This window comes from Mobula hypostoma, chromosome 24, assembly GCF_963921235.1.
Source record: "Mobula hypostoma chromosome 24, sMobHyp1.1, whole genome shotgun sequence".
NCBI lineage: Eukaryota > Metazoa > Chordata > Chondrichthyes > Myliobatiformes > Myliobatidae > Mobula > Mobula hypostoma.
This window is the reverse complement of record NC_086120.1, coordinates 1746457-1772500: the sequence shown is the minus strand read 5'-3', so window position 1 is coordinate 1772500 and position 26044 is coordinate 1746457. Positions and strand designations below refer to the sequence as shown.

The 26044-nt window shown below is 42.1% G+C and overlaps 1 protein-coding gene across 3 annotated transcripts in view; it reads left to right on the top strand.

Moving 5' to 3' along the window:
• LOC134337614 (lipoprotein lipase-like) overlaps window positions 1–26044 on the top strand; it is a 39686-nt gene that overhangs the window by 1557 nt on the left and 12085 nt on the right. For 2 of the 3 annotated variants that reach the window (XM_063032780.1, XM_063032781.1), the window contains exons 2-4: window positions 7121–7165; window positions 7675–7844; window positions 24373–24552. In XM_063032780.1, the coding sequence (XP_062888850.1) occupies window positions 24382–24552 (171 nt within the window). In that variant the 5' untranslated portion in view covers window positions 7121–7165; window positions 7675–7844; window positions 24373–24381. The remainder of the gene's footprint in view (window positions 1–7120; window positions 7166–7674; window positions 7845–24372; window positions 24553–26044) is intronic. The other variant, XM_063032779.1, reaches the window with a different exon arrangement.

Below are 26044 nucleotides of genomic sequence, written 5' to 3'. Positions count from 1 at the left end.
TCCTCACCATGGTGAATGAGGTACTGAGACTAAATCAGAACTACAATCCTAATGAGGTTTAATTCCACTGGCAAATGTCATGAAATTTGCTGGAGGCAGTCCTTTACTGTGCTCTCACCAAGGCAGCAGGGCATTAATTCCACTCCTGTCTTCAGACCCAGTCACTGAGACTTTTACCCTGCCGTTGTCTTCTTGGCAACTAGTTGGGTCTGCATGTTTACTGGTACATACAGTCCCCAGCCTATCATCATTTTAACAGCATATTGATCGCTTTTTTGGATTTTTTAAAAAACTGAATTGAATACTTTCTTATTTCAAAGTTCTCATGACACCTGTAATCACTGCCTGCTGCACTGACAAAATCTCACTTATTCCTGCTCTGTGTTTCCTGAATATTAACCCCAAGCAGGCACATTAGCTCAATCCCTTGTGCTTTAATTTTGCACACTAACCTCTCATGTGGGACTTTATCAAAGGATTTCTGAAATTCCAAATACTTCACACCCACTAGTTCTCTCCTATTCATTCTACCAGTTAGATCCTGAATAACTCCAAGAGTTCTGTCAAACACATTCGTAAATCCATATTGATATTGTCTAATCTTCTGGATTTTTTCGGTTATCACTTTTTATAATAGACCTTAGAGACCTCCCTTTGTCTGAAGAAATCTACAGCTCAGTGCTCTTTCTCCCCCTTTTTAAAACAATGAGTAAAAAATAATTTTTAATTATTTGCAGGGAGTGTTTAATGATCTATAGAATTTGCAAAATGATAACAATGCATTCACAATACCCATGGCTACACTCTGGGAAACAGATGGAGATTGATCAGTTTATTTTCCTCAGTATTAATTACTTATGAAGTGTAATATCCTAGCAGCGGTGTGTTATGTAGACAGGGCACATTGCAGGCACTGTGTGCTGTCAATGGAAGAAGTGAAGTATTGGGGTGTTAGTCAACTGGGTTGCTTTATGCTGGATGATGTCAGACCTCTGGAGTATTTCGAGAACTATCTTCAGGCTATCATCACTCTCCTGACATACTGGTGTCAGTACGTAAACCAACAATGCACGCACGGCTTCTGACCTCCTGTTGTAGTTACAGTGCCTATGTGGTCACTCTAGTAATGATCCTCAAGGTGCTGATGGTAAAGGACTCAGCCATGGTAATTCCAATGAATATCATTAGATTGTCTCTTGTTGGATATAGTCATTGGCTCGGCAGTAATACAATGTGGATGTTTATAAGAGCATAAGATATAGGAGCAGAATTAGGCCATTTGGCCCATTGAGTCTGCTCTGCCATTTCATCATAGCTGATCTATTTCCCTCTCAGGCCCAATCTCCTGTCTTTCCTCCCTCCATCCCTTCATGCCCTGACCAATGAATAATCTACCAACCTCTGCCTTAAATATACATAAAGACTTGGCCTCAACAGCTGCCTGTGGCAACAAATTCCACAGATTCACTACTTTCTCCACTCTCTGGCTGCACAAGTTCCTCATCTCTGTTTTAAGGGGATGGTCCTCTATTCTGAAGCTGTGTCCTCTAGTCTTAAACACTCCCGCCATAGGAAACATCCTCTCCACATCCTCTCTATCAAGGCCTATTGCCATATGATAGTTTTCAATGAAGTCACCCCTCAGTCTCCATTATGTCTGTACACTCAATGAGAATGAGGTGAAGCAGGATTATCCCAGCTGTTGGTTCACTCAGTATTTGCTGCACATCTAGTCTGGTAGCTGCCTCCTTCAGGGCTTAGTCAGCTGAATGTCTGGTGGTACCATCTGTGGTGATGGACTTTGAAGATCTCACCCAGAGAACATTCCATGCCCTTGTTACCTTCAGTGCTTCTTCCAAATGTTTTTTTTGAACATGGAGCAGCACTGAGGGAGGTCAGGGTGTGGTAATGAGGAGGTTTCCTCACCCATGTCCATTCTGATGGTATGAGACTTCATGAGGTCTCGACTCATGAAGACAATCTTATAAAGTTTTTCGAGAAAGTTGATGAGGACAAGGCAGTGGATGTTGTCTATATGGACTTTAGCAGGGCATTTAATAAGATCCTGAATGAGAGGTTGGTCAGGAAGGTTCAGTCAAAATCAAGTAGTAAATTCAATTAGGCATTGGCATTGTGGGTGAAGCCAGAGTGATAGGAAATGGTTGCCTCACTGACGAGAAAACTGTGACTCGTGGAGTGCCACAACAATTGGTACTGGGTCTGTTGTTGTTTGTCATCTACATCAATGATCTGGATGATAATGTGGTTAACTGGATCAGCAAATTTGTTAATTACAATTGGGGGTGTACTGGACAGTGAGAAAGTTTATCAGAGCTTGCAGTGGGATCTGGATCACCTGGAAAAATGGACTGAAAAATGGCAGATGCAATTTAATGCAGACAAGTGTGAGATGTTGCACTTTGGGAGGACCAACCAGGGTAGGTCTTACATAGGGATCGGTAGAACACTGAGGAATGTGGTAGAACAAAGGGATCTGGGAATATAGGTCTGTTATTCATTGAAAGTGGTGTCACAGGTAGATAGAGTCGTAAAGAAAGCTTTTGGCCTTCATGGATCAAAGTACCAGTGTTGGGATGTTATGTTGAAGATGTATAAGATGTTGGTGAGGCCTAATTTGGAGTATTGTGTGTTGTTTTGGTTACCTACCTACATGAAAGCTGTAAATAAGATTCAAAGAGTACAGAGAAAATTTACAAGGATGTTGCTGGGAGTGGAGGACCTGAGCTATAAGGAAAGATTGAATAGATTAGAACCTTATTCCCTAGAATGTATAAAATTAGGGGGACATTTGATTGAGATATACCAAATTATGAAGGGCATAGCTTTTTTTCCATTGAGATTGGGTGAGACTACAACCAGAGTTCATTGGTTAAGGGTGAAAGGTGAAATATTTAAAAGGAACATGAGGGGAAACTTCTTCGAATGAGCTGCCATTGCAAGTAGTGGTAAATTTCAACATTTAAGAGAAGTTTAGATATGTAAATGGCTGGGAGAGGTATGGAGGGCTATGCTCTGGGTGCAGGTCAATGTGACTAGGTAGTTTAATTAGTTTGGCACGGATTAGATGGGCCAAAGGGCCTGTTTCTGTGCTGTAGTTTTCTATGACTCTATATCAAGGGCTTCTGTCTCCCTTGACATTGAGTCACAGAGTCATATAATCTGGTTCAGAATGCTGTTGTTTGCTTCAAATGTTTGTATGACTTGCATATATTTTTTCTCATGCCCAAGTGTTGGTCTTTCATTTTTATTTTATAGTCTTTTTTTCCCTTTAAATTGGGTTCTTTCAGGTTTTTTGATTTGTGGCTACCTGTGGCAAGCAAATCTCAAGGTTGTATAAATTATATATGCTTTGATATAAATGTACTTGGACTTGAACTTGACATTAAGGTGATTAAATCCCAGGGCCTGATGGAATCTCTTCTAGGTTATTGAGAGAGGCAGGAGAGGAGATTAGTGGGGTCTTGAAAGTGATCTTTGGTCTCTTTACTCCCAGGTAAGCTCCCAAATGACTGGAGATTAGATAATCTTTTGTTTAAGAATGGCAATAGGGACAACTCAGGTAATTACAGACCAGTGAGCTTTACATCAGTGGTAGGGAAGTTACTGGAGAAGATCCATAGGGATAGAACCTACTTGCATTTGGATTGAGGAGGCATAGAAGGCTGGTAAATTGGTTTAGAATTGATGGTTGGTATGAACAAGGGCCCGTTTCTGCAGTTTGCTGGAACCCTTCAAGGGGTTAATGAAGGAAACTCAGTAGACATGAAATATGTGGATTTCCAGAAAGCATTTGATAAAGATCCACAGAAAAGGCTGGAGCATGAGAGTAGGCCCACGATATTGGGGGAAGTGTGTTCATATGTATTGAAGGCTGGTTATCATGGGGAGTCAGAATGATTGGTCTTTTACTAGCTGGAGAGGTGTAACTTGCAGAGTGCTCCAGGCTTGATTATTGATTGTTTATATTAATGACTTGGAGAAAGGACAAAGGGCAACGTATCCAGGTTCACTGAGCGCACAAAATCAGACGGTAAAGTCATAATAAAATGAAGATGTTGGCAACAGAATAGAGATAGGTTAATGTGCAGGCAAAAGCTTAGTGAATGAAGCTGAACATGGAAAAGTGTGAAGTCATGCAAGAGGAATCCAAAGGCAGCTTCCTATCTAAATTGAGAAAGATTGCATGTAAACAATGTACCGAGGGATCCCTAGTGCATGAGTTGTTAGCAGCCAGTTGCGGGACGTGGATTGGAAGGATGAAGGTTTATTGGCCTTTTATTGAGGTTAAAAATAAAGGAGCAATCTTGCAATTGTACTGGGTGTGGGTGAGATCACGCCTAGAGTACAGTGTATATGGTCATCCTTATTTGAAAGGGGTAATACTAGCATTAAGATCCTGAGGGGACACCAGAAGGTAGTTGTCGAGGTCCCCACCAGTAGGAGGGTCTCAAAGTTCACTGAACAAATGGGCAGTTATTTAAAACTGAGATGTGTAGAAATTTTTTTTCATGGTGAATATCCAGAAGTTTCTGTTCCAGGAAGGTGTGTGATGCTGTGGAAACTAAGAAGAAGAGAAGGTGAGGGTTGGGGCAGATTGGACAGAACCCTGGCTGAAGGGGTTGAGGGGCCTTCTGAACAAAAACCAGAATGAATTCCTGAACCCTCAGCCTGCTTGTCAATCAAAGTGACAGGATTGTCATCGACAGTGCTAACAATCTGCATTTTACTCATCCATAACCTAATCACTTATGCCCAGTATGGCTTTGCCAGGATTGCATGACTCCAGAACTCAGTCTGGGTCTAAACATGGACCTAATAGCTGGATTCCAGGGACGAGGTGAGAGAGACTGCCCTTGAAATCAGACTGAGTGAAGCATAAGGAATTCCAGGTAAAACTGAAGTTGTTATGCATCAGGCAAGGACACGAAAGGCTGAAGTTATAACTCACGCAGAGTAGAATGCTGAGAGCGTTGGAGGTCAATCACTCCAGTCCTAGAAGATGACTGCGGGAGCCCCTCAGGGAAGTGTCATTGGCCCAACCATCCTCAGCTGCTTCAGTAGTGACCTACTTTCCACCATGAGTTCCCAGTGTTGGATTGTCACTCAGGAAGCAGTCCACACCTGCGTGCAGCGAGACCTGGGCAACACTTAGTCATGGGCAAGCGACATTTGTGACACAAAAGTGCGAGGCAATGGTAATCCCTGAAAGTCCAATCACCTCCTTGACATTCATTGGGATTTCCATCACCAAGTTGCTACTGAGTTCAGCAGCATGTTGGGGGTCACCATTAACCAGAAGCTCAACTAAGTGATCCACATGAATATTTCTTAATCTGCAAATCCTTCAAGGTTGAAATAAAAATAGAAAATGCTTGAAACACACAATAGATCAGGCAGCATCTACATGGAGAGAAGCATATTTAACAGTTCAGGTTGGACACGAAACATGCTCCTAGTATCTTCTGCCTTTATTTCAGACACACAAGCGCTGAGGCTACACGGGCATCAGAGGCTGGTGGTCCTGGAGCTGCTGACACCCCAGGCCCTCTCCATCTCTTAGAATCAGGTTTAATAATGTTGTCATATGGTGTGAAATTTGTTGTTTTGTAGCAGTAGTACACTGCAATAAAAACCTTAAATTACAATAAGAAATATATCTTAAAAATAAATGAAATATACAGTGCAAAAGGAAAGCAAATAAGAAAAAAATAGTGAGGTAGTGTACATGAGTTCATTGTAAATTCAGAAATCTGATGGCAGAGGGGAAGAAGCTTTTGCTAAAACATTTTGTGTGTGCCTTCAGGCTCTCATGCCTCCTTCTTGATGGTAGCAATTAGAAGAGGGCATGTCCTGGGTGACGGATGTCCTCGATGCTGGGGAGGCTGGGAGGCTAGTGACCGTGATGGAGCTGGCAGAGTTTGCAACTTTATGCAGCTTTTCACAAACCTGTACAGTGGCTCCTCTATACCAGATGGTGATGCAACTCTCCACGGTACATCTGTATAAACTTGCCCGAGGCTTTGACATCATACCAAGTCTCCTCAAACTCCTAATGAAATACAACCACTTTTGTGCCTTCTTTGTAATTGTATCAATATGTTGGGCCCAGGAGAGATCTCCAGAGATGCTGACACCCAGGAACTTGAAACTGCTCGTGCTTTCCACTGTTCATCCCTGGATGACGACTGGTGTGTTTTCCCTCAACTTCCCCTTCCTGACGCCTATTATCAACACCATTCAACTCGATGGTTTATCTCACTCCTGTATGCCACCTTGTCACCATCTGAAATCCTGCCAACAATAGTTGTGTTATTGGCAAATTTATAGATGGATTTTGAGCTGTGCCTAGACACATCGTTAAGGTGCACCTTTCTCCCATCCTTTCCCGTCCTGGTGAAGAGTCTCAGACTGCAATGTTGACTGTTTATTCATTTCCATAGATACTGCCTGACCTGTTGCGTTCTTCCACCATTTTGTGTAAATACTGTATATTATCCTGTATTTTACTAAAGTGATTGTTTAATGAAGGTAACATTCAGTGTTTTATAGAGATGGTAATGACCTGTGCCTTCGAACACCGTGCCAATAGTACTGTCTGCAGTGTTTTATGGAGATAACATTCAGTGTTTTATAAAGACGATAACAACCATTATACCAATGGTAATGAACACTGGAGAAGATGCCAAAGGCTTCTTGCAGTGTAATACAGAGTTCTATAGCGATGATACTAGGCAGTGCCTGGAGTTTTTCATAGAGGTGATAATGAAGTGCCTGCAGTGCTTCAAACAGATGGTAACAAGCAGTGACTGAAGTGTTCTATCAAACTGATAACAAACAGCACCTGTGGAGGTTTACTGAGCCAATGCCCAGGAATTTCTGCAGTGTGATACAGATTGATGACGGTGTTGGCAGTGATATATTGAAATTATACAAACAGTGTTGGCGATGTTTTATAGATATGTTAACAGCCACTGCCTGCAGTGTTTCATTGAGATGATGCCAAAGAGTTCCTGTAGTGTGACACTGAGATTATAACCAGTGGTGTTTCATGGAGATGTCAACAAGTGGTAACAGCCGTGTTTTATATTGATGTTCACAGGCAGTGCCTGCACTCTCGAGAGGATGTAAAGGGCATCCAGCTGCGGTACGTGAAAATGATAACAAGAGCCTGTAGTATTTTATGGAGATAATGACAGTGTTTTATAGACGATGACAAGCAGTGCATAGCGATGACAATAGGCAATGCCTGTATTTCTTTTTACATTCTTTACACTTAATTTTGCTTGTGTAGGAAGTAATTCTGCCTCGTTTCTGTTACATTTGAGCAATCATAAATTTCACCTTCTCCTACTGTACCATGACCTATTCTTGTTGATCTTCTAGATTTCACTGTCTGTTTGCATCGTTCCAGCCACTTACCTGCCTAGTACCTTTCTGCATTGTTGCCATCTCATTAATCCATGCATCTCACCTGTTCCCCTTTGATGAATATTTCCATCTAATGTATGACATCACTCGCTCTGCATTGAACTGGTTGTCTAATAGAGAGCTGAGGCATGCTTATATTGTTCAAGGCTGAGTGGCCTGCCTGTTATTCCTTCAGATCTAAATGTTGCATGTTGGAAATTCATAGTCTGTCTTACCCTTCTACAGCTCCTCAGACAAAAAAGGACCTCAGCAACATTGTGACAAAGTTCTCTCTCCAAAATGCCTTGGATCCAGAGGGCGATTCCTGTTACCTTATCCCCGGCCAGCTGGAAAGCCTCTCGGAATGCAACTTCAACCAAACGGCAAGGACGTTCCTAGTCATCCACGGGTGGACGGTAAGCTCCAACAAATTGGTAAATTGAGCAAGCATTTATATCTAACCTTTGTCAATCACTTGTAAGCTTGCATTGCTCTTGTCTGTCAAGAGAAGGCTACAGTAGAAACATAGAAACATCGAAAACCTACAATACCATACAGGCCCTTTGGCTCACAAAGCTGTGCAGAACATGTCCTTACCCTAGAAATTACCTAGGGTTACCAATAGCCCTCTATTTTTCTAAGCTCCATGTACTTATCCAGGAGTCTCTTCAAAGGGCCTATCATATCCGCCTCCACTACTGTCACTGGCAGACCATTCTAGTGTTTGTGATCTCAAAAAAAAATTCCTTATGACCATGCGATATAGAAGCAGAGTTAGGCCATTTGGCCCATCGAGTCTCCTCTGCCATTTCATAATGACTGATCCATTTTGCTTCGCAGCCCAGTCTCCTACCTTCCCTCCATATTCCTTCGTACCCTGAGAAATCAAGAATCTAAATCACAATAATCATTACTAAACTAGGGAGAGGGCACAAGTAGCAATTGATACTCCATATACTGTCTCAATATTCCGAATCAATACTCACTGTGAACAGTTTCAGTAATCCATTATCAACAATATCAGCAATCTTCAGCATGGAGATGTCCAGACAAGGCTGAAACATCTGCAGCTGTAAGATCTGTCTCAGCTCTCTCTGAGATCACAACCATCACAAAAATCATCTCCAACCAATCTGATTCACTCTTCACATTGCCAATATTAAGAAACAGTGCACTAGATATGAGAAAATCAACACGACCAGGTCACATCCCAGATGTAGTGCCAAAGATCTGCACTCCTGCAGAACTGTTCCAGTACAGCTACCACACTGGCATCTATTGACAATATGGAACATCACCCACAAAGTGCAAGGCACATCTAATCTCACTGATTTTTATTGTCTTCTCTGACTCATGAGCTAAGTAAAGGAAGATGTTAACAACAGCACCATCACTTGTTCTTCAATGAGCATCTTATCAACACCTGGTTATTCCACTCCAGAACATACTTCCTTGGTCCAAAAATGAACAAAAGAACTGAATTTAAATGACGGTGACTGCAGTGAACATCAAGGCAGCATCAAGTCGATTATGGCATCAGGGAACTGAAGTCAATAGACATTATTGGGAAAACACGCCAGTCAAAGCTCGCAGGGAGGAAGATGGTTCTTGTTACTGAAGGCCAATCATCCCAGCCCTTAGGACAGTGTCTGTGGACTGACCACTTTCAGCATCTCATTGAATTGAATTGACTTTATTTCTTACATCCTTCACATACATGAGGGGTAAAAATCTTTACATTATGTCTCCATCTAAATATGCAATGTGCAATTTTTAGTAATTTGGAATAAATAGTATGTAAAACAGACAGACAATCCCATAGCATAGAAATATAATTATATCAATGTAAATTCATCAGTCTGATGGCCTGGTGGATGAAACTGTCCTGGAGCCTGTTGGTCCTGGCTTTAATGCTGTGGTTAAGGTTTCCAGGATGGTAGCAGCTGGAACAGTTTATGGTTGGGGTGACTCGGGTCCCCAATGATCCTTCGGGCTCTTTTTTCGCACCTCTCTCAGTAAATGTCTCTGTAAGTGGGCTGGGCTGTCCACACCACTCTCTGCAGAGTCCTGCAGTTGAGGGAAGTACAGTTCCCATACCAGGCAGTGATACAGCCAGTCAGGATGCTCTCAGTTGTGCCCCTGTAGAAAGCTCTTAGGATTTGGGGACTCATGCTGAATTTCTTCAACTGTCTGAAGTGAAAGAGGTGCTGTTGTGCTTTTTTCACCACACAGCTGGTATGTACAGCCCATGTGACGCCCTCGGTGATGAGTATGAGTTGAAAGAGGAGCTGTTGTGCTTTTTTCACAGCCACAGCATTCCAACACAGCTGCAGTTTTCACTATTGATTGCACAATATTCAATTTAATTCAAACTCCTCAGCAAATGAAGCAGCCTATGCCCTCCTTCAGAAAGATTTAGACAACTTCAGGCAGTGGCTGTTTAGTAGCAAGGAGCATTCACATCACAAAAGTGGCAGAGAATGACCATCGCCAACCAGAAGACTCCAACTGTGTATCATTGAACATTCACTGGGATTAGGATTGACAGATCTCTCACCATTAACATCTTGAAGGTCATCATTGATCAGGGCATGACTAGACCAGCCACAAAAAACAAGATTATTGTGTAAAAGCCATAGGAGGCTGTGGTGAAAAACTTCCCCGTGTGCACAAAGCATGTTAGTAACATGACGGAATGCTCTTCACTTACCTGGATGATCATAGCTCCAACAACTCTCTAGAAACTTGAACCATTCAGCAAGGGGAAGTCCACCTGAGTTGCAACCATCAGATAGACCACATGTTCATTACCTTCTCCATCAATACACAGTTGCCGTGTTGCATTTACAAGATGCATTACAGTTCCTCACCCAGGCTATATTGACAGCAACAACTGAAGCCATGACATCAAACCCCAAGAAGGACAAAGGCAGCAAGGACTTGTGAACACCACTTACAGGTTCCCCTCTAAGTTATGCATGCTTCTGACTTGAAAAAAGATCATCATTCCTTTATTATCACTGGGTCCAAATCCTGGAACCTCTAGCCCAGCCGCATTACGGAAACAAATTCACTGCAATGATTGCAGTATTTCAAGGGCAGCTCACTCCCAATCTTTTCAAGAGCAATTAGGGTTGGGCAATAATCCTAAGAGATAGATACATCCCTGAAAACTAAATAAATCAAAAACTTTTCAAATGATGTTTGCAGTCTAAATCAACACTCCTTCCAATGTTCTGAAAACCCAAAACCATTGGATTTCAAACTGCAAATACTATATGTTTCATCTACTTCACCTATGAGTCTGTCAGAGTCATCTACTGTATCTGGTATTCCTCATGTGGCCTCTTCCTGGCCAAACCAGCATAGATTGGGGACTGCTTTGTCAAGCAACTTCACTCTGTCTGTAACAGGGAGGATTCTACTCCCCGCTGTTATTTCAACATGCCATTCCATGGCCTCCTCTACCGTCATGTTGCCACCAGTTTTAGGTTTAAGGAGCAACACCTCATATTCCGTTTGGGTAGCCTCCATCCTGAGGGCTTGAACATTGATTTCTCCAGTTTCTAGTAATTTCTCCCCCCCCCCCCTTTTCTATTCATCATTCTCATTTCCCTCTTACCTTTCCTCTTTTCTTCACCGGCCTATCACCTTCCTCTGGTGACCCTGCTCCTTCCCTGTCTCCTATGGTCCACTCTCCTCTCCTATCAGATTGCTTCTTCTTTCCATCTATCACCTCCCAGCTTCTCACGTAATCCTCCCTCTCTCATCCACCTACTTTTCCCCTCACCTGGCTTCACCTATCACATTCCAGCTTGTACTTCTTCTCCTCTCCCCACCTTTTTATTTTGGCTTCTTCCACTTTCCTTTCCAGTCCTTTCCAGTCTTGGCTTGAAACATTGACTCTTTATTCCTCTCCGTAGATGCTGCCTGACCTGCTGAGTACTTACAATATTTTGTGCGTGTTGCTTTGGATTTCCAGCATCTGCACAATCGCTTATGTTTATGAAATATGAATTGTTCTGTACTCCAAACTATTTTAACAATATTCTCTCAACATCCACTTCCAACAAAGTAGACAATTCAAAATCAATTGTTTCTTCAAACAGACTCAGAAATCAACTAGTAACATGCCCATAAACATTAGATTAGATTAGATTAGATTATGAGGACACTCAGTCCTCATTTATTGTCATTTAGAAATGTATGCATTAAGAAATGATACAATGTTCCTCCAGTATGATATCACAGAAACACAGGACAGACCAAGACTAAAACTGACAAAAACTACATAAATATAACATATAGTTACAACAGGGCAAAGCAATACTGAAATTTGATAAAGAGCAGACCATGGGCAAGGTAAAAAAAAAAGTCTCAAAGGCCTGATAGCCCATTATCTCATGCAGACTGTAGAAGGGAGAAACTCTCCCTGCCATGAACCTCCAGCACCGCAAACTTGCTGAAGCAGTGCCCTGGAAGCACCCGACCACACCCAACTCTGAGTCTGCCCAAAAACTTCGAGCCTCCGACCAGCCCTCTGACACCAAGCACCGAGCACCATCTCTGCGGAGCACTTCGACCCCACCTCAGCCGCCGAGCAACAAGCAAAGCCAAAGACTCGGGGCCTTCCCCTCTGGAGATTCTGGACCACACAGTAGCAGTGGCAGTGAAACAGGCATTTCAGAAGTTTCACCAGATGTTCCTCCATACTCTCACGTCTGTCTCCATCAAATCAGGATTGTGCTCAGCACCCTACTTGACAGATAACAGAAATTCATCACCGGAGTGGCCGCGGCGCGCTGCATCGTGTCGCCATCTTCTCCTCTCCTCTTGTATATTCCAAAAAAAATTGAAAATGCCCTTTGAAAACTCAAACGTCATGAATTTGAATTTTACATTAAACAGTGTCAACAATCCATTATAAACATTCACTTCAAGTACTCATAAATCTAAGATCAACATCAGCTGCCTCCTACAGCTTATATATATAATAGGCTTGGTCTAGTTGAGCCTCTGATTGATGTTGAGGGTGGAAGCATAAATTGGGGCGGAAGTTCTCAGGGAAATGTACAATGGAAATGTGGAAGTTGTTTTGGGAGCCCTTGCATGGAGTTCTGGATAGGTTTGTCTCATTGAGGCAGGGAAAGGATGGTGGGGTGAAGTAACGGTCGTTGACAAGAGAGGTAGAACATTTAGTCAAGAGAAAGAAGGAAGCATAATTAAGGTTAAGAAGCAAAGATCAAACAAGGCTGTTGGGAGTTTTAAGATAGCCAGAAAGAAGTTTAAGAAGGGACATAGTAGAGCTGGAAGGGCACATGAACTTGGCGAGTAGGATTAAGGCTATTCTACATGCACATGAAGAACAGGAAGATGACAAGACTAAGGGTAGCACAGATCAGGAATAAAAGAGGAAACGTGCACAGAGTTGGGGAAGGTTAGGGAAGTTCATTAATAAATATTTTGCTTCAGCGTTCATGATGAGAGGGTACATTGTCAAAGGTAATTTTGGTAATTTCTGCAGAGGTACTTTGTTCTGGTTGCATAGGTCCATCATTAACGCTGTGAATCACTTGAAATGGCTCCAGTGTTTTAGACACAGTCACCTCTATCAGCAGCTCAATTTCTGGCAAACGAATATGCTTCAGGTGAGATCATTCCTGAAGATCTCCCTAACAAGGAATGTTCCCTATGTGGACAGGCATACTTTCCTGAATATAGATGTTCGGCAGTTCTCAACAGTTTTCACTATCTAAGCCAGCCACTTCCAATCCTGAAACGATGTAGCTACTCACAAACAACAGGAATTCTGCAGATGCTGGAAATTCAAGCAACACACATCAAAGTTGCTGGTGAACGCAGCAGGCCAGGCAGCATCTCTAGGAAGAGGTACAGTCGACGTTTCAGGCCGAGACCCTTCATCAGGACTAACTGAAGGAAGGTCTATTAGCAGGCATGTCCGACTCATGCATGTCCTGCACATCTTCCATGGCATTGCAACAGCCTCTAAGAAACCTGAAGAGCTTTCACATCTTCGGATTTGATATGTGACCAAGAAAGGGTCCTTTTGATGCAGGCTGCAGCAATTTTGAGCTCATCACCAAAATGTTCCTGTAGTAAAGCTTGGGTCTTTAGATACCTGCAGCTCCAGGGAGGCCCACTGAAAACTATTGACAAGCTCTCTAGGTTAAGCTCCAGTGAACTATTCAAGAAATTAGAGGTGGTCATCATAATCATCAGTCTGGCTTTCTTTCATTTTAAATCTTTTTATATATCAGTCTGGTTTTCAATGCTATTCTTGAAAGCCCTCATAAATGAATGATACTGCATTGGATCACCATTGAAGATTTGATTTCTCTCTTTTAGGCAGAGATGCAATGCATTGTTGTTGCACCATTAATTTTATTATTTCCTTTCATGTTGTTATGGCCTCTAGTGTGACCTTTAGACCTTTATCATCTGAGACATGAATGCCATCATGCCATAAATCAATATCTTTCAGAAGCACCTTGTGTTATTGGATATGGCATCAGTTCAGAGTGCCTCCTTGGTGCAGGTTGAGAGTGAACACCTTGAAATACTCCTTGGGGTTCAAACTTGTGGCTCATAGACATTTGTTCTTCAATTTTATTCATATTGACATTGAGTATACAGCATTTTCTCTCTTCTATGTCAACACAGAAACTCTCACCACAGAATCACTCTGTTGGAGCACGTTTAGTACCAAGGACACTTAAGGCCCTTAGTATTTTAACTTTGGCCATCTTGTCTGCAATTTCTTCCTGCAACATAAGCTGATCGATTTCTCTCTGAAGTTGCTCTTTATCTCTTTGAAGCTATTCTGCCTGTTCTTCCTGGTTTCTTCGAAGATGTTTCATCTTTTCTTCCTGATTTCTTCAAAGCTGTGCCATTTTTCTCTGAAGCTGCTCTACCTGTTCTTCCAATGTGTGTCTATTCCTCAACACCTGTTGTTTTGCACATAACTCAGCTAAATCAGCTTTCATTCTAATGTGTGCCAATGAGGTATCAAATGTATGAGTCATTCTGCTAGCAATAAAATGTGTTGCATGCACATTAGACACATTGTCTTCAGCAGGTACGTCATCCAGTAGCTTATCACTTTTATACATAGTCACAGCTTGTTCTTTGGCTTTGTAAATATTTTTAAACTGATCTTCAACATCACATGTTTGTTTAATTTCTCTCTTAGTTTTGGGTTCAAGGTTACTGCTTCCATCTGGATTCTTGATTTTTTTTCCAAATGCGCAAAACAATGGCTAAATCAATTCAATTTTCAACAATGGAAGCAATTCAATCCTTCTGCTTTTCAACAGAACCAAGTGATTGAACTCCTCAGTCAAACACCATGCAGCTTTTCAGTCCAACCCATGGCTTGAACCATAGATTTTGTGTGTGCGCTGACCGTTCAAAACTGTGTTTCAAACTCAAACACACAGTATAAATCAACAAAAGGTTTTTAATTGCCACAAGCTGCTCCAGGAAGCAATGCTCCTACTTGCACAGACACATTGCTTAGTGTTCATTTGGTATAACTGTTGGAAGCTTTTGCTGACAGAATGTAGTGGTAAAACCAAACCAAAACCTAAACAAAGCTATTGCTGTGAGCCTGCGACTGCTATGGTGTTGTTATACTTGCACGACACACCCTCAGCTCCAATGAAATAATTGTTCCAAAGAGTCAAATCTTCTATTTGATCCTTTATTATCAATTAGCAAACATGCAATCTTGAAGTGATGAATTTAAGGGTACCCAAATGTAAGAGAAGTATAATTCAGTATTACCTCAGCAGTCAGCAAAAGATATGACATCTACCAGTCCTAAGCTACAAACTGCCACAACATAAGTAAGAATACATAACTTATTTCCTTTGGTTTTACCACACCCTTACTCATGTGATTAGCTACTATAATAAACATATTAAATGCACAACACAGAATACAATGCAGATACAAAACACATACAGTTAAGAAAGAGGATATGGTGGAACTTATGAAAAACATTAGGAGAAGTAAGCCCCTGGTGCTGAAGGGATATACTCCAGGTTTCTACAGGACAAGGGAAGAGATTGCTGCATCACTGGTGATGATCTTCGTATCCACGGGGATAGTACTAGAAGATTGGAGGGTGGCAAATTTTATCGCTTGTTTAAGAAAAATAATAGAGGTAATACTGGGAATTATGGACCAATGAGTCTTATGTCAGCTATTGAAGAAGATTCTTAAGGACAGGTTTTATGAGCATTTGGAGAAGCATAGTTTGGTTGTGGATAGTCAGCATGACTTTGTGAAAGGCAGGTCATGCTTCATGAGCCTGATTGAATTCTTTAAGGAAGTCACAAAGCAATTTTGTGAAGGTGCAGCAGAGAATGTGGTGTACATGGATTTTAATAAGGCATTTCACCAGGACCCCAATGGAGAGCTCATTCAGAAAGTCAGGAGGAATGGAATAGAGGGAAACTTGGTTGCTTGGGTTCAGAATAGACTTGTCCATAGAAGGGAGAGGATAGTATTAAATGGAGTGGATTCTGCCTGAAGGGTCACCAGTGGTGTTCAACAGTGATCTTTTCTGGGACCCCTGCAATTTGTGATTTTTATAAATGACTTGGATGAGGCAGTGAAGTCTGCAGATGACACAAAGGTTGATGGTGTTGTAAATAGTGTAGAACACTGTCATTTGTTAATAGAACATACAACATAGAATAGTACAGCACAGTACAGGCCCTTCAGCCCACAATGTTGTGCCGACCCTTAAACCCTGCCTCCCATATAACCCCCCACCTTAAATTCCTCCATATACCTGTCTAGTCGTCTTTTAAATTTCACTAGTGTATCTGCCTCCACCACTGACTCGGGCAGTGCATTCCATGTACCAAACACTCTCTGAGTGAAAAACCTTCCTCTAATATCCCCCTTGAACTTTCCAACCCTTACCTTAAAGCCATGTCCTCTTGTATTGAGTAGTGGTGCCCTGGGAAAGAGGCGCTGGCTCTCCTCTCTATCTATTCCTCTTAATATCTTGTACACCTCTATCATGTCTCCTCTCATCCTCCTTCTCTCCAAAGAGTAAAGCTCTAGCTCCCTTAATCTCTGATCATAATCCATACTCTCTAAACCAGGCAGCATCCTGGTAAATCTCCTCTGTACCCTTTCCAATGTTTCCACATCCTTCCTATAGTGAGGCGACCAGAACTGGACACAGTACTCCAAGTGTGGCCTAACCAGAGTTTTATAGAGCTGCATCATTACATCGCGACTCTTAAACTCTATCCCTCGACTTATGAAAGCTTTCTTAACTACCCTATCCACTTGTGAAACAACTTTCAGGGATCTGTGGACATGTACCCCCAGATCCCTCTGCTCCTCCACACTACCAAGTATCCTGCCATTTACTTTGTACTCTGTCTTGGAATTTGTCCTTCCAAAGTGTACCACCTCATACTTCTCCGGGTTGAACTCCATCTGCCACTTCTCAGCCCACTTCTGCATCCTATCAATGTCTCTCTGCAATTTTTGACAATCCTCTACACTATCTACAGCACCACCAACCTTTGTGTCACCACCCTTCTACCCCCACATCCAAGTCGTTAACAAAAATCACAAAAAGTAGAGGTCCCAGAAACAATCCTTGTGGGACACCACTACTCACAACCCTCCAATCCGAATGTACTCTCTCCACCATGACCCTCTGCATTCTGCAGGCAAGCCAATTCTGAATCCACCTGGCCAAACTTCCCTGGATCCCATGCCTTCTGATTTTATGAATAAGCCTACCGTGTGGAACCTTGTCAAATGCCTTACTAAAATCCATGTGGATCACATCCACTCCACTACCCTCATCTATATGCCTGGTCACCTCCTCAAAGAACTCTGTCAGACTTGTTAGACAGGATCTGCCCTTCACAAAGCCATGCTGACTGTCCCTGATCAGATCATGATTCTCTGAATGCCCGTAGATCCTATCACTAAGAATTTTTTCCAACAGCTTTCCCACCACAGACGTAAGGCTCACTGGTCTATAACTACCTGGACTATCCCTACTACCTGTTTTGAACAAGGAGACAACATTCGCCTTCCTCCAATCCCATTCCCATGAGGACATAAAGATTCTAGCCAGAGGCTCAGCAATCTCTTCCCTCGCCTCATGGAGCAGCCTGGGGAATATTCTGTCAGACCCCAGAGACTTATCCATCCTAATGTATTTTAACAACTCCAACGCCTCCTCTCCCTTAATATCAACATGCTCCAGAACATCAAACTCACTCATATTGTCCTCACTGTCATCAAGTTCCCTCTCATTGGTGAATACAGAAGAGAAGTATTCACTGAGGACCTCGCTCACTTCCACAGCCTCCAGGCACATCTTCCCACCTTTATCTCTAATCGGTCCTACCTTCACTCCTGTCATCCTTTTGTTCTTCACATAATTGAAAAATGCCTTGGGGTTTTCCTTTACCCTACTCGCCAAGGCCTTCTGATGCCCCTTTCTTACATAGAAACAAAGAAACATAGAAAATAGGTGCAGGAGTAGGCCATTCAGCCCTTCGAGCCTGCACCGCCATTTATTATGATCATGGCTGATCATCCAACTCAGAACCCCGCCCCAGCCTTCCCTCCATACCCCCTGATCCCCGTAGCCACAAGGGCCATATCTAACTCCCTCTTAAATATAGCCAATGAACTGGCCTCAACTGTTTCCTGTGGCAGAGAATTCCACAGACACCACTCTCTGTGTGAAGAAGTTTTTCCTAATCTCGGTCCTAAAAGGCTTCCCCTTTATCCTCAAACTGTGACCCCTTGTTCTGGACTTCCCCAACATCGGGAACAGTCTTCCTGCATCTAGCCTGTCCAATCCCTTTCGGATTTTATACGTTTCAATCAGATCCCCCCTCAATCTTCTAAATTCCAACGAGTACAAGCCCAGTTCATCCAGTCTTTCTTCATATGAAAGTCCTGCCATCCCAGGAATCAATCTGGTGAACCTTCTTTGTACTCTCTCTATGGCAAGGATGTCTTTCCTCAGATTAGGGGACCAAAACTGCACACAATACTCCAGGTGTGGTCTCACTAAGGCCCTGTACAACTGCAGTAGTACCTCCCTGCTCCTGTACTCGAATTCTCTTGCTATAAATGCCAGCATACCATTCGCCTTTTTCACCGCCTGCTGTACCTGCATGCCCACTTTCAATGACTGGTGTATAATGACACCAGGTCTCGTTGCACCTCCCCTTTTCCTAATCAGCCACCATTCAGATAATAATCTGTTTTCCTCTTTTTGCCACCAAATAACTTGCTGACAAGATTGGCACCCACTTCCCATTGTCTGTTTCATTTGCTTTAAAATACTGCTCGATTCACTCAGTATATAATATAAAATTATCTGTTGTGGGTTCACACGTTAACCTTTCTGATGAAGCATTGGATTTAAAGGCATACAATTTGCTTAGAAGTTTGATTGTTCCAACCAAACCTGCTGATATGAGCTTTTCTGACATCGTGAAAGTAATGCAGGAACTTTCAGAACTGAAACCATTGTTGATTGCAGATTCTGCTTTAGGTTTCATAAGCAGAATCAAAAGGAAGGGGAGTCCATTTTAGCATATGTGGCTGAATTGAAAAAGTTGTTTGAGCATCGTCAGTTCAGTAATGGGCTTAATGATACACTGAAAGATTGTTTAGCTTGGGATTCTTTACAAGAAAGCACTCAAAAACAGCTCCTATCTGAAGCACAATTTACATTCAAAAGAGCAGTTGAAAATGCTGTATCAATGGAAAGAGCAGACTAAGACACAGCTGAATTGCAGTCAGCAATGAAAGAGAGCGTGAACAAAATTGCAATACCTAAGCAGAAACCAGACAGGCTGAACAAATTGTATAACCATCGTGACGGGGCTCACATACACCAGACCAATGCAGATTTAAAAGTGAAACTTGCATAAATGTGCTGAGAAAACTCAAGCAGTGGTGGATGCCCCAGGGCCAAAGGACATGTCATAGTTGTGGTCCTTTTAGGATTTGTCAATTACTATAACAGGTTCCTGCCAAACCTGGCTACTGTGGTCCACCCGTTGAACACATTTCTACAGATTAGGAAGAAATGGCAATGGACAAAGCAGTGTGAAGTGGCTTTCTAAAAGTGTGACGTCAGACACTGTACTCACACATTATGATCCACATCATCCAGTGAAAGCCTGCCTGTGACGCCTTGGTTTATGGTATAGGTGCAGCCATGACACCTATTTTGAGTGATGGAAGTGAATGCCCCATGGCCTTTACATATCCTTCCCTTACTGCTGTAGAGAAAATTATGCACAGATTGACGGAGAGGCCTTGAGTCTGGTTTGTGTTGTAAAATATTTCAATCAGTACCTGTATAGGAGAGAGTTTACCCTCATGACTGATCATTAACCACTAGAGTCCATTTTCAATCCACACAAGGGAGTTCCACTAACAACAGCAGCACGAATGCAGAGATGGCCTCTGTTTCTTGGAGGACATAATCACAAGATCAAATTCCAGAGGATGACTCATCATGGAAATGCTGACAGATTGTCCCATTTACCCTTGGAAAAGGAAATGCCTGAAAAATCTACAAAGGAGGAAACTCGCCTTGATGTATTCTCCCTAATGCAAATCAAAAGTCTCCCATTAGCAGCAGAGATATTCCAAAGAGAATCCAGAAAAGAGCCCACACTGTCTCAGGTCTACATGGCAACACAAAATGGCTGGAATGTGCAGCAGAAGTCTGCTCCCCCATTTTTACCAGTGCTGGGATAAATTTGCCCTTGACAGGGATTGCCTTATTGGGGACTGAGAGTTGTTGTTCCATCCAAGCTGAGAGTTAAAGTGTTGGGCATGATCAAAATGAAAGCATTGGCTCAAAGTTTCATCTGGTAGCCTGGGATAGCTCAGCAGATTGGTCAGCTTGCAATACACTGTTTAGGATGCCAACATGTTCAGAGGATGCCAAGAACATCGCCTCTCCATCCATTGGAGATTTCCCTGCATTTCCTTGGCAAAGGATTCGTGTTGGTTTTGCCAGACCATTCATGGGCACAAATTTCTTGGTAGTAGTGGATGCAGCTCCAAAGTTCCAATAGCCTCCAACACAGCCTCACACAGTGTTGTGTTGAGAAGCCTCTTCTCAAGGACTGGAGTTCCAAAACCCCTATTTAGTGACAATGGACTAGTTTCAGTCATTCCTGAAAATGAGTGGAATAAGACATATTACATCTGCACTGTATCACCCAGCTACAAAGGGCTTGGCAGAAAGTATTGTCCAGAGTCTAAAGAATGCACTGCTACCAATATCAACAGAATACTGACACTAAATCAGCATCTTGCCAATTTCCTCCCTGTATGCCACCCAGCAGCACACTCGACAGACAACGACTTGCTAACTATGAAGTTTCTGGGTAGCTCCTTGTACTCACACTTGGGTTTTCTCAAACCCAGTCTCTGGAGTATGCAGGACAAATATCCGAGACAAATTGAAGGCTTCTCAAGCAAGAAGGTTCGATGTTTCACTCCTAGACAAGCAGTCCTGGTGAGGAACTACAGAGGTGATCAAAAGTGATGCTCAGAAAGATTAAAGACAGAACTGGATCACTCTCCTACACAGTGAAGATTGTGTCTGATATCATCTGGAGATGACACATCAATCAGTTGAGAAGAACAGAGTCAATTGTTAGAGAAGAAAGATGGCCAGAGCTATCAAAACCACTTCCTGCAGTCCCAGAGTCAACTCCTAAATCCACCACAGAGAAGGCCCCACAACCTAAGATTGTTTCACAACCACAAGTCTGACCTGCCAAGCGGAGTGATTCCTCTTGACGGGAAAGACATTATTCCACAGCAGGAAGGAAGCCTCCACAACGATTAAATCTTCAGGCCTGAATGGAACAATTTAACATTGATTATGCTGTGGATGTCGATATATAATATACTGTATACAGGGTATGTATGTAAGTTGAGATGAATTCTATATTGAATTGGAGTTTATAGCTAAGCCGGGAGGAGTGTTGTGTATTTAATATTTCAGTAATATTTGAGTAATCTTGTAAATATATTGATTGATCAAGCATTTTTTGTTTAAAGAATTAATATGGGTTTTATGTAAAAGTACATCAATGGCACATGTCATCACACCACTATGTTATACATGCGTGCCTCACTTAAAGTAAAAATGAAATTAAGGCAAGTTCTCCTGGCTTCTGTCTTTTTACTTTCAATTAGTTCTAAGTTTTGGAGTTAGAAAGCATAACAGTGCTGACTTTTTGATTTACTCCAATATCAATCTACCCATACAGTCCATCCCACACCAGTTGTTCCTTTTTTTTCTCATCCATGTTCCTATCTATAAGTCTCTTAAGTGTTTCTAATGTTTCAGCCCCTACCACTACCACGGGCAGTGAATTCCATGCACTTAGCACTCTCTGTGTAAAATAACTACCTCTGACTTTCCTCCCCTATATTTTCCTCCAATCACCTTAAAAGTATGTCTCTCATATCAGCCATTGATGCCCCGGGAAAAAGTCTCTGGCTATCCACTCTACCTATGTCATATTATACACCTCTATCAAGTCACTTCTCAGCCTCCTATGTTGCAAAGAGAAAAGTCCCAGCTTGCTCAATCCTTTCTCATAAGACATGCTGTCTAATCCAGGCAGGATGCTGGTAAATCTCCTCCACGCTCTCTCTAAAGCATCCTTCCCATAACGAGGTGACCAGAAATGAACACAATCCTCCAACTGTGGCCTAACCACATTTTTATAGAGCTGCAACATTACTTTGTGACTTTGAATTTAATCCCCCAACTAATGAAGGCCAACACACCAAACGCCTTCTTAACGAATTTACAAACTTGCATGGCATCTTTGCAGGATTAATGGACATGGAGCCCAAGATCTCTCTCTTCCTGCCATTAACCCTGTATAACCTTCCACAGTGAATCCTTTGCATTTTTTCAGATTGAACTCCATCTGCCGCTTCTCAGCCCAGCTCTGCATCAAATCCCTGTGGTAACTTGAGGAGAGTAATTTGGTGGTTTAATTTACTCGAATCCTCTCGCTATAAATGCCAGCATACCATTCGCCTTTTTCACCGCCTGCTGTACCTGCATGCCCACTTTCAATGACTGGTGTATAATGACACCCAGGTCTCATTGCACCTCCCCTTTTCCTAATCGGCCACCATTCAGATAATAATCTGTTTTCCTATTTTTGTCACCAAATAACTTGCTGACAAGATTGGCACCCACTTCCCATTGTCTGCTTCATTTGCTTTAAAATACTGCTCGATTCACTCAGTATATAATATTAAATTATCTGTTGTGGGTTCACACGTTAACCTTTCTGATGAAGCCAGCCATTTCTTTTTTAAAATTTATGATTATTATCACCAGGTAACTTATTGCTATGAACCCTTGAATTTATCTGTTTTCTGCTTTTTTTTAAACTCAACCATGTCTGGTCTGAAGAACACCTGCTGCACTTTTTAAAAACTTGACTGTTTCTCCTCGTGCTTTTTAAAAAATCAAACATCTCACTGTGCTTCAATAGGCAGGTAGTCATTTCGGGATCAGTTAAAACTTCCTTGTCACCACTGTTAAGTTTTGTCACTCCAAAACATAAAACTAATTGAAAGAAAAAGGCAGGAGCCCCAGGAGAACTTGTCTTAGATTCACTTTATTTTAAGTGAGGCATGTACAGTTAACATGGTGGCATGATGTGTGTGTCAGTCACATGCTATTATATAGTCGATTACTTAAACAAACAAAAAGGCTAACTCAACAACATACTTACAATATTACTCAAATGTTACTGAAATATTAAATGCACAACAAGCACAGCATCATGGACCAAAGGGCTGTACTATACTGTACTTCTGTATGTTCTATGTTCCTACAATCCAGATCAATAATCATTTTAATCAGTCTCTAAAATTCAACACTCTCTTCAAACATTAGACTATCAATACATCCCTTCAAACAGCTTCCACAAACCAAAAGCAAAATGCCCTATTAAAATTTCCTATTAATCCAATCTTCATACATTATTCTCATGATTTCAACACCTCAGTGTGTATATCACCTAACTGTGTACATACATCTGTTGATGCTTCTGGACACATTTTCAGTGATGTTCCTGGAATCATCAGGTGTTTCGGGTCTTTCAACATCATACAACCTCCTCCAGGTGACCCAGCCAGGACTGATCAGACCCCAGCTTGTGTCCAGATGTTTTTACAATCCAGATCAATAATCATTTTAATCAGTCTCTAAAATTCAACACTCTCATCAAACGTTAAACTATCAATACATCCTTTCAAACAGCTTCCACAAACCAAAAGCAAAATGCCCTATTAAAATTCCCTATTAATCCAATCTTCATACATTATTCGCATGATTTCAACACCTCAGTGTGTATATCATCTGCAAGTAATCTCAACAATCCGTATTCATAATCCTGTCAAAAATATATATCAAGCATCACTTTAAATGATGCCTTGTCCCACTCTTTTATTCTGGCTTCTGTTCCCTTCCTTTCCTTTTCTGATGAAGGGTTTACCCAAATGTTCATTTCCCTCCATATATGCTGCCTAACCAGCTGAGATCCTCCAGCATTTTGTGTGTTTTAATCCAGATTTTGAGCATCAGCAATTTCGTTTGTGTATGCTAATCCATTGTAAATACTTGCTGCAAAGTGACTTGCCTATCATCAGTTCCACGTCCAATTATTACCCTTCTTGGGTAATCCCAGTGGAAGTGGTCTAGGCGAAATCTGACATACAATCTCTCCTTGCAACACCCACAGCACATCTGTCTCCCTCCTACACATTCCCTTGCCTCATTTAGATTTTTTTGTAAAAATCCTGTAAATTACACCAAAATATAATTATTTTGTTTCAATTATATGTACATTGTAGGTTACTGGCATGTTTGAAAGTTGGATTCCAAAGCTGGTTTTGGCTTTGTATGAGAGGGAGGGAGACTCCAATGTCATTGTGGTCGACTGGCTGACACGGGCTCACCAGCACTACCCAATTGCTGCTGAGAACACTAAGCTGGTTGGCCGTGACATCGCACACTTCATCGAATGGCTGCAGGTGGGTCTTACTTGTGGACTCTTTCATCTTGCTCTCAATGCTTGAATTTTAAAATGCCTTGGTTAAGTCAGAGAATCATAGAAAGATATAGCACTGAAACTGGTCTTTCAGCTCACAGAGTCTGTGCTGACCATCAATCACCCACTTACACTAATACCACCCTTACCCCTTCCATTCTCTCCACATTCCTATCTACTCTCCCTGCCCATGTTCTACCACCCATACTTAGGGGTGAGACTTACTGCTCAAGTAACCTAGCAACCTGTCTGCGTCTGGGATGAGGGAGTAAACTGGAGCGGCAGGGAAACCGAAGCCCACGTGGTCATAGAATGAAAGTAGTTCCCACCAGTTTTAAGATCTGTGTCACAGGGAGTCCTTAAATAGAAACAGGCAGCCTTTTTATAAATCGCTTTAGCAAAGCACATGGGTTGCCCAAACAGGTACACAGCCTGTCCGGATAGGTCTAACTGCAATACCCTGGTGCTGTTTGTTCATCACTATTTCCAGGAGTACAAATCATTCAAATCAGGAGGAAAGTCGAGGTGTGTAGAGGTGATTTGTTAGGATACAACAAAGGGCATTGGACCAGACAGCATCATAGCTGAAGACTTACGCACCAGATATAGCCAGACTTTGCAGTACAAATATAATCTTGGTGTCTGCAAAACAGTTAGGTAGTCTGCAAACTGGTGTTCTGTCCAACAACGGCAGGGTGTGTCTTTTGCTTTCCAGGCTCTTCACCAGTGCTCAGTTTGGGATTTGCTAGGGAAGTTGCATTTGTGCCTCACAGCTGCTGGGCAATGACCGTCTCCATGGAGAAAGGGTCTATCTCTCAAAGAATCCTAGAGTAATACAGCAAGCCCTTTGGCCCAACTCCTTCAAGCTGATAACCGTGCTAGATCTAAGCTAGTTCCATTTTCCCATTGTTTTATAACCCTCTAAACCCCTCTTATTCAAATGTGTTAAATATTGCAGTTGTATCTGCCTCTGCAACTTTCTCTGGCAGTGTGTTCCATATAGTCACCACCTGCTGTGTGAAGAAGTGACTACTCAGGTCCCTTTTAAATCTTTCACCTGTCACCTTAAACCTATGCCCTCTCATTTTCAGTTCCTTTTCCCTGGGAAAAAGACTATATGCATTTATCCTGTCTAATGATTTTAAACACCTCTACAAGGTCACCTCAGTCTCTGTGTGTTCCAAGGAATAAAGTCCTTGCCTATCCAAGCCTATCCAGCCTCTCCCTATACCACTTGAGTTTTGGCAACATCCTTGTAAATCTTCCCTGCATTCTTTCCAGTTTAATGATGTCTTTTCTGAAACAGGGTGACTGCAACTATGAACAATACTCCCTGTCCAACTACTCTTGACATTCAATGATATTACTGTTGTCAAGTCTCCAGCCATTAATCTGGCAGAGGTCATCATTGATCAGAAGCAGTCATATCAATATGTTGGCCACAGCAGCAGCTCGGGTGCTGGGTATCCTGAGGT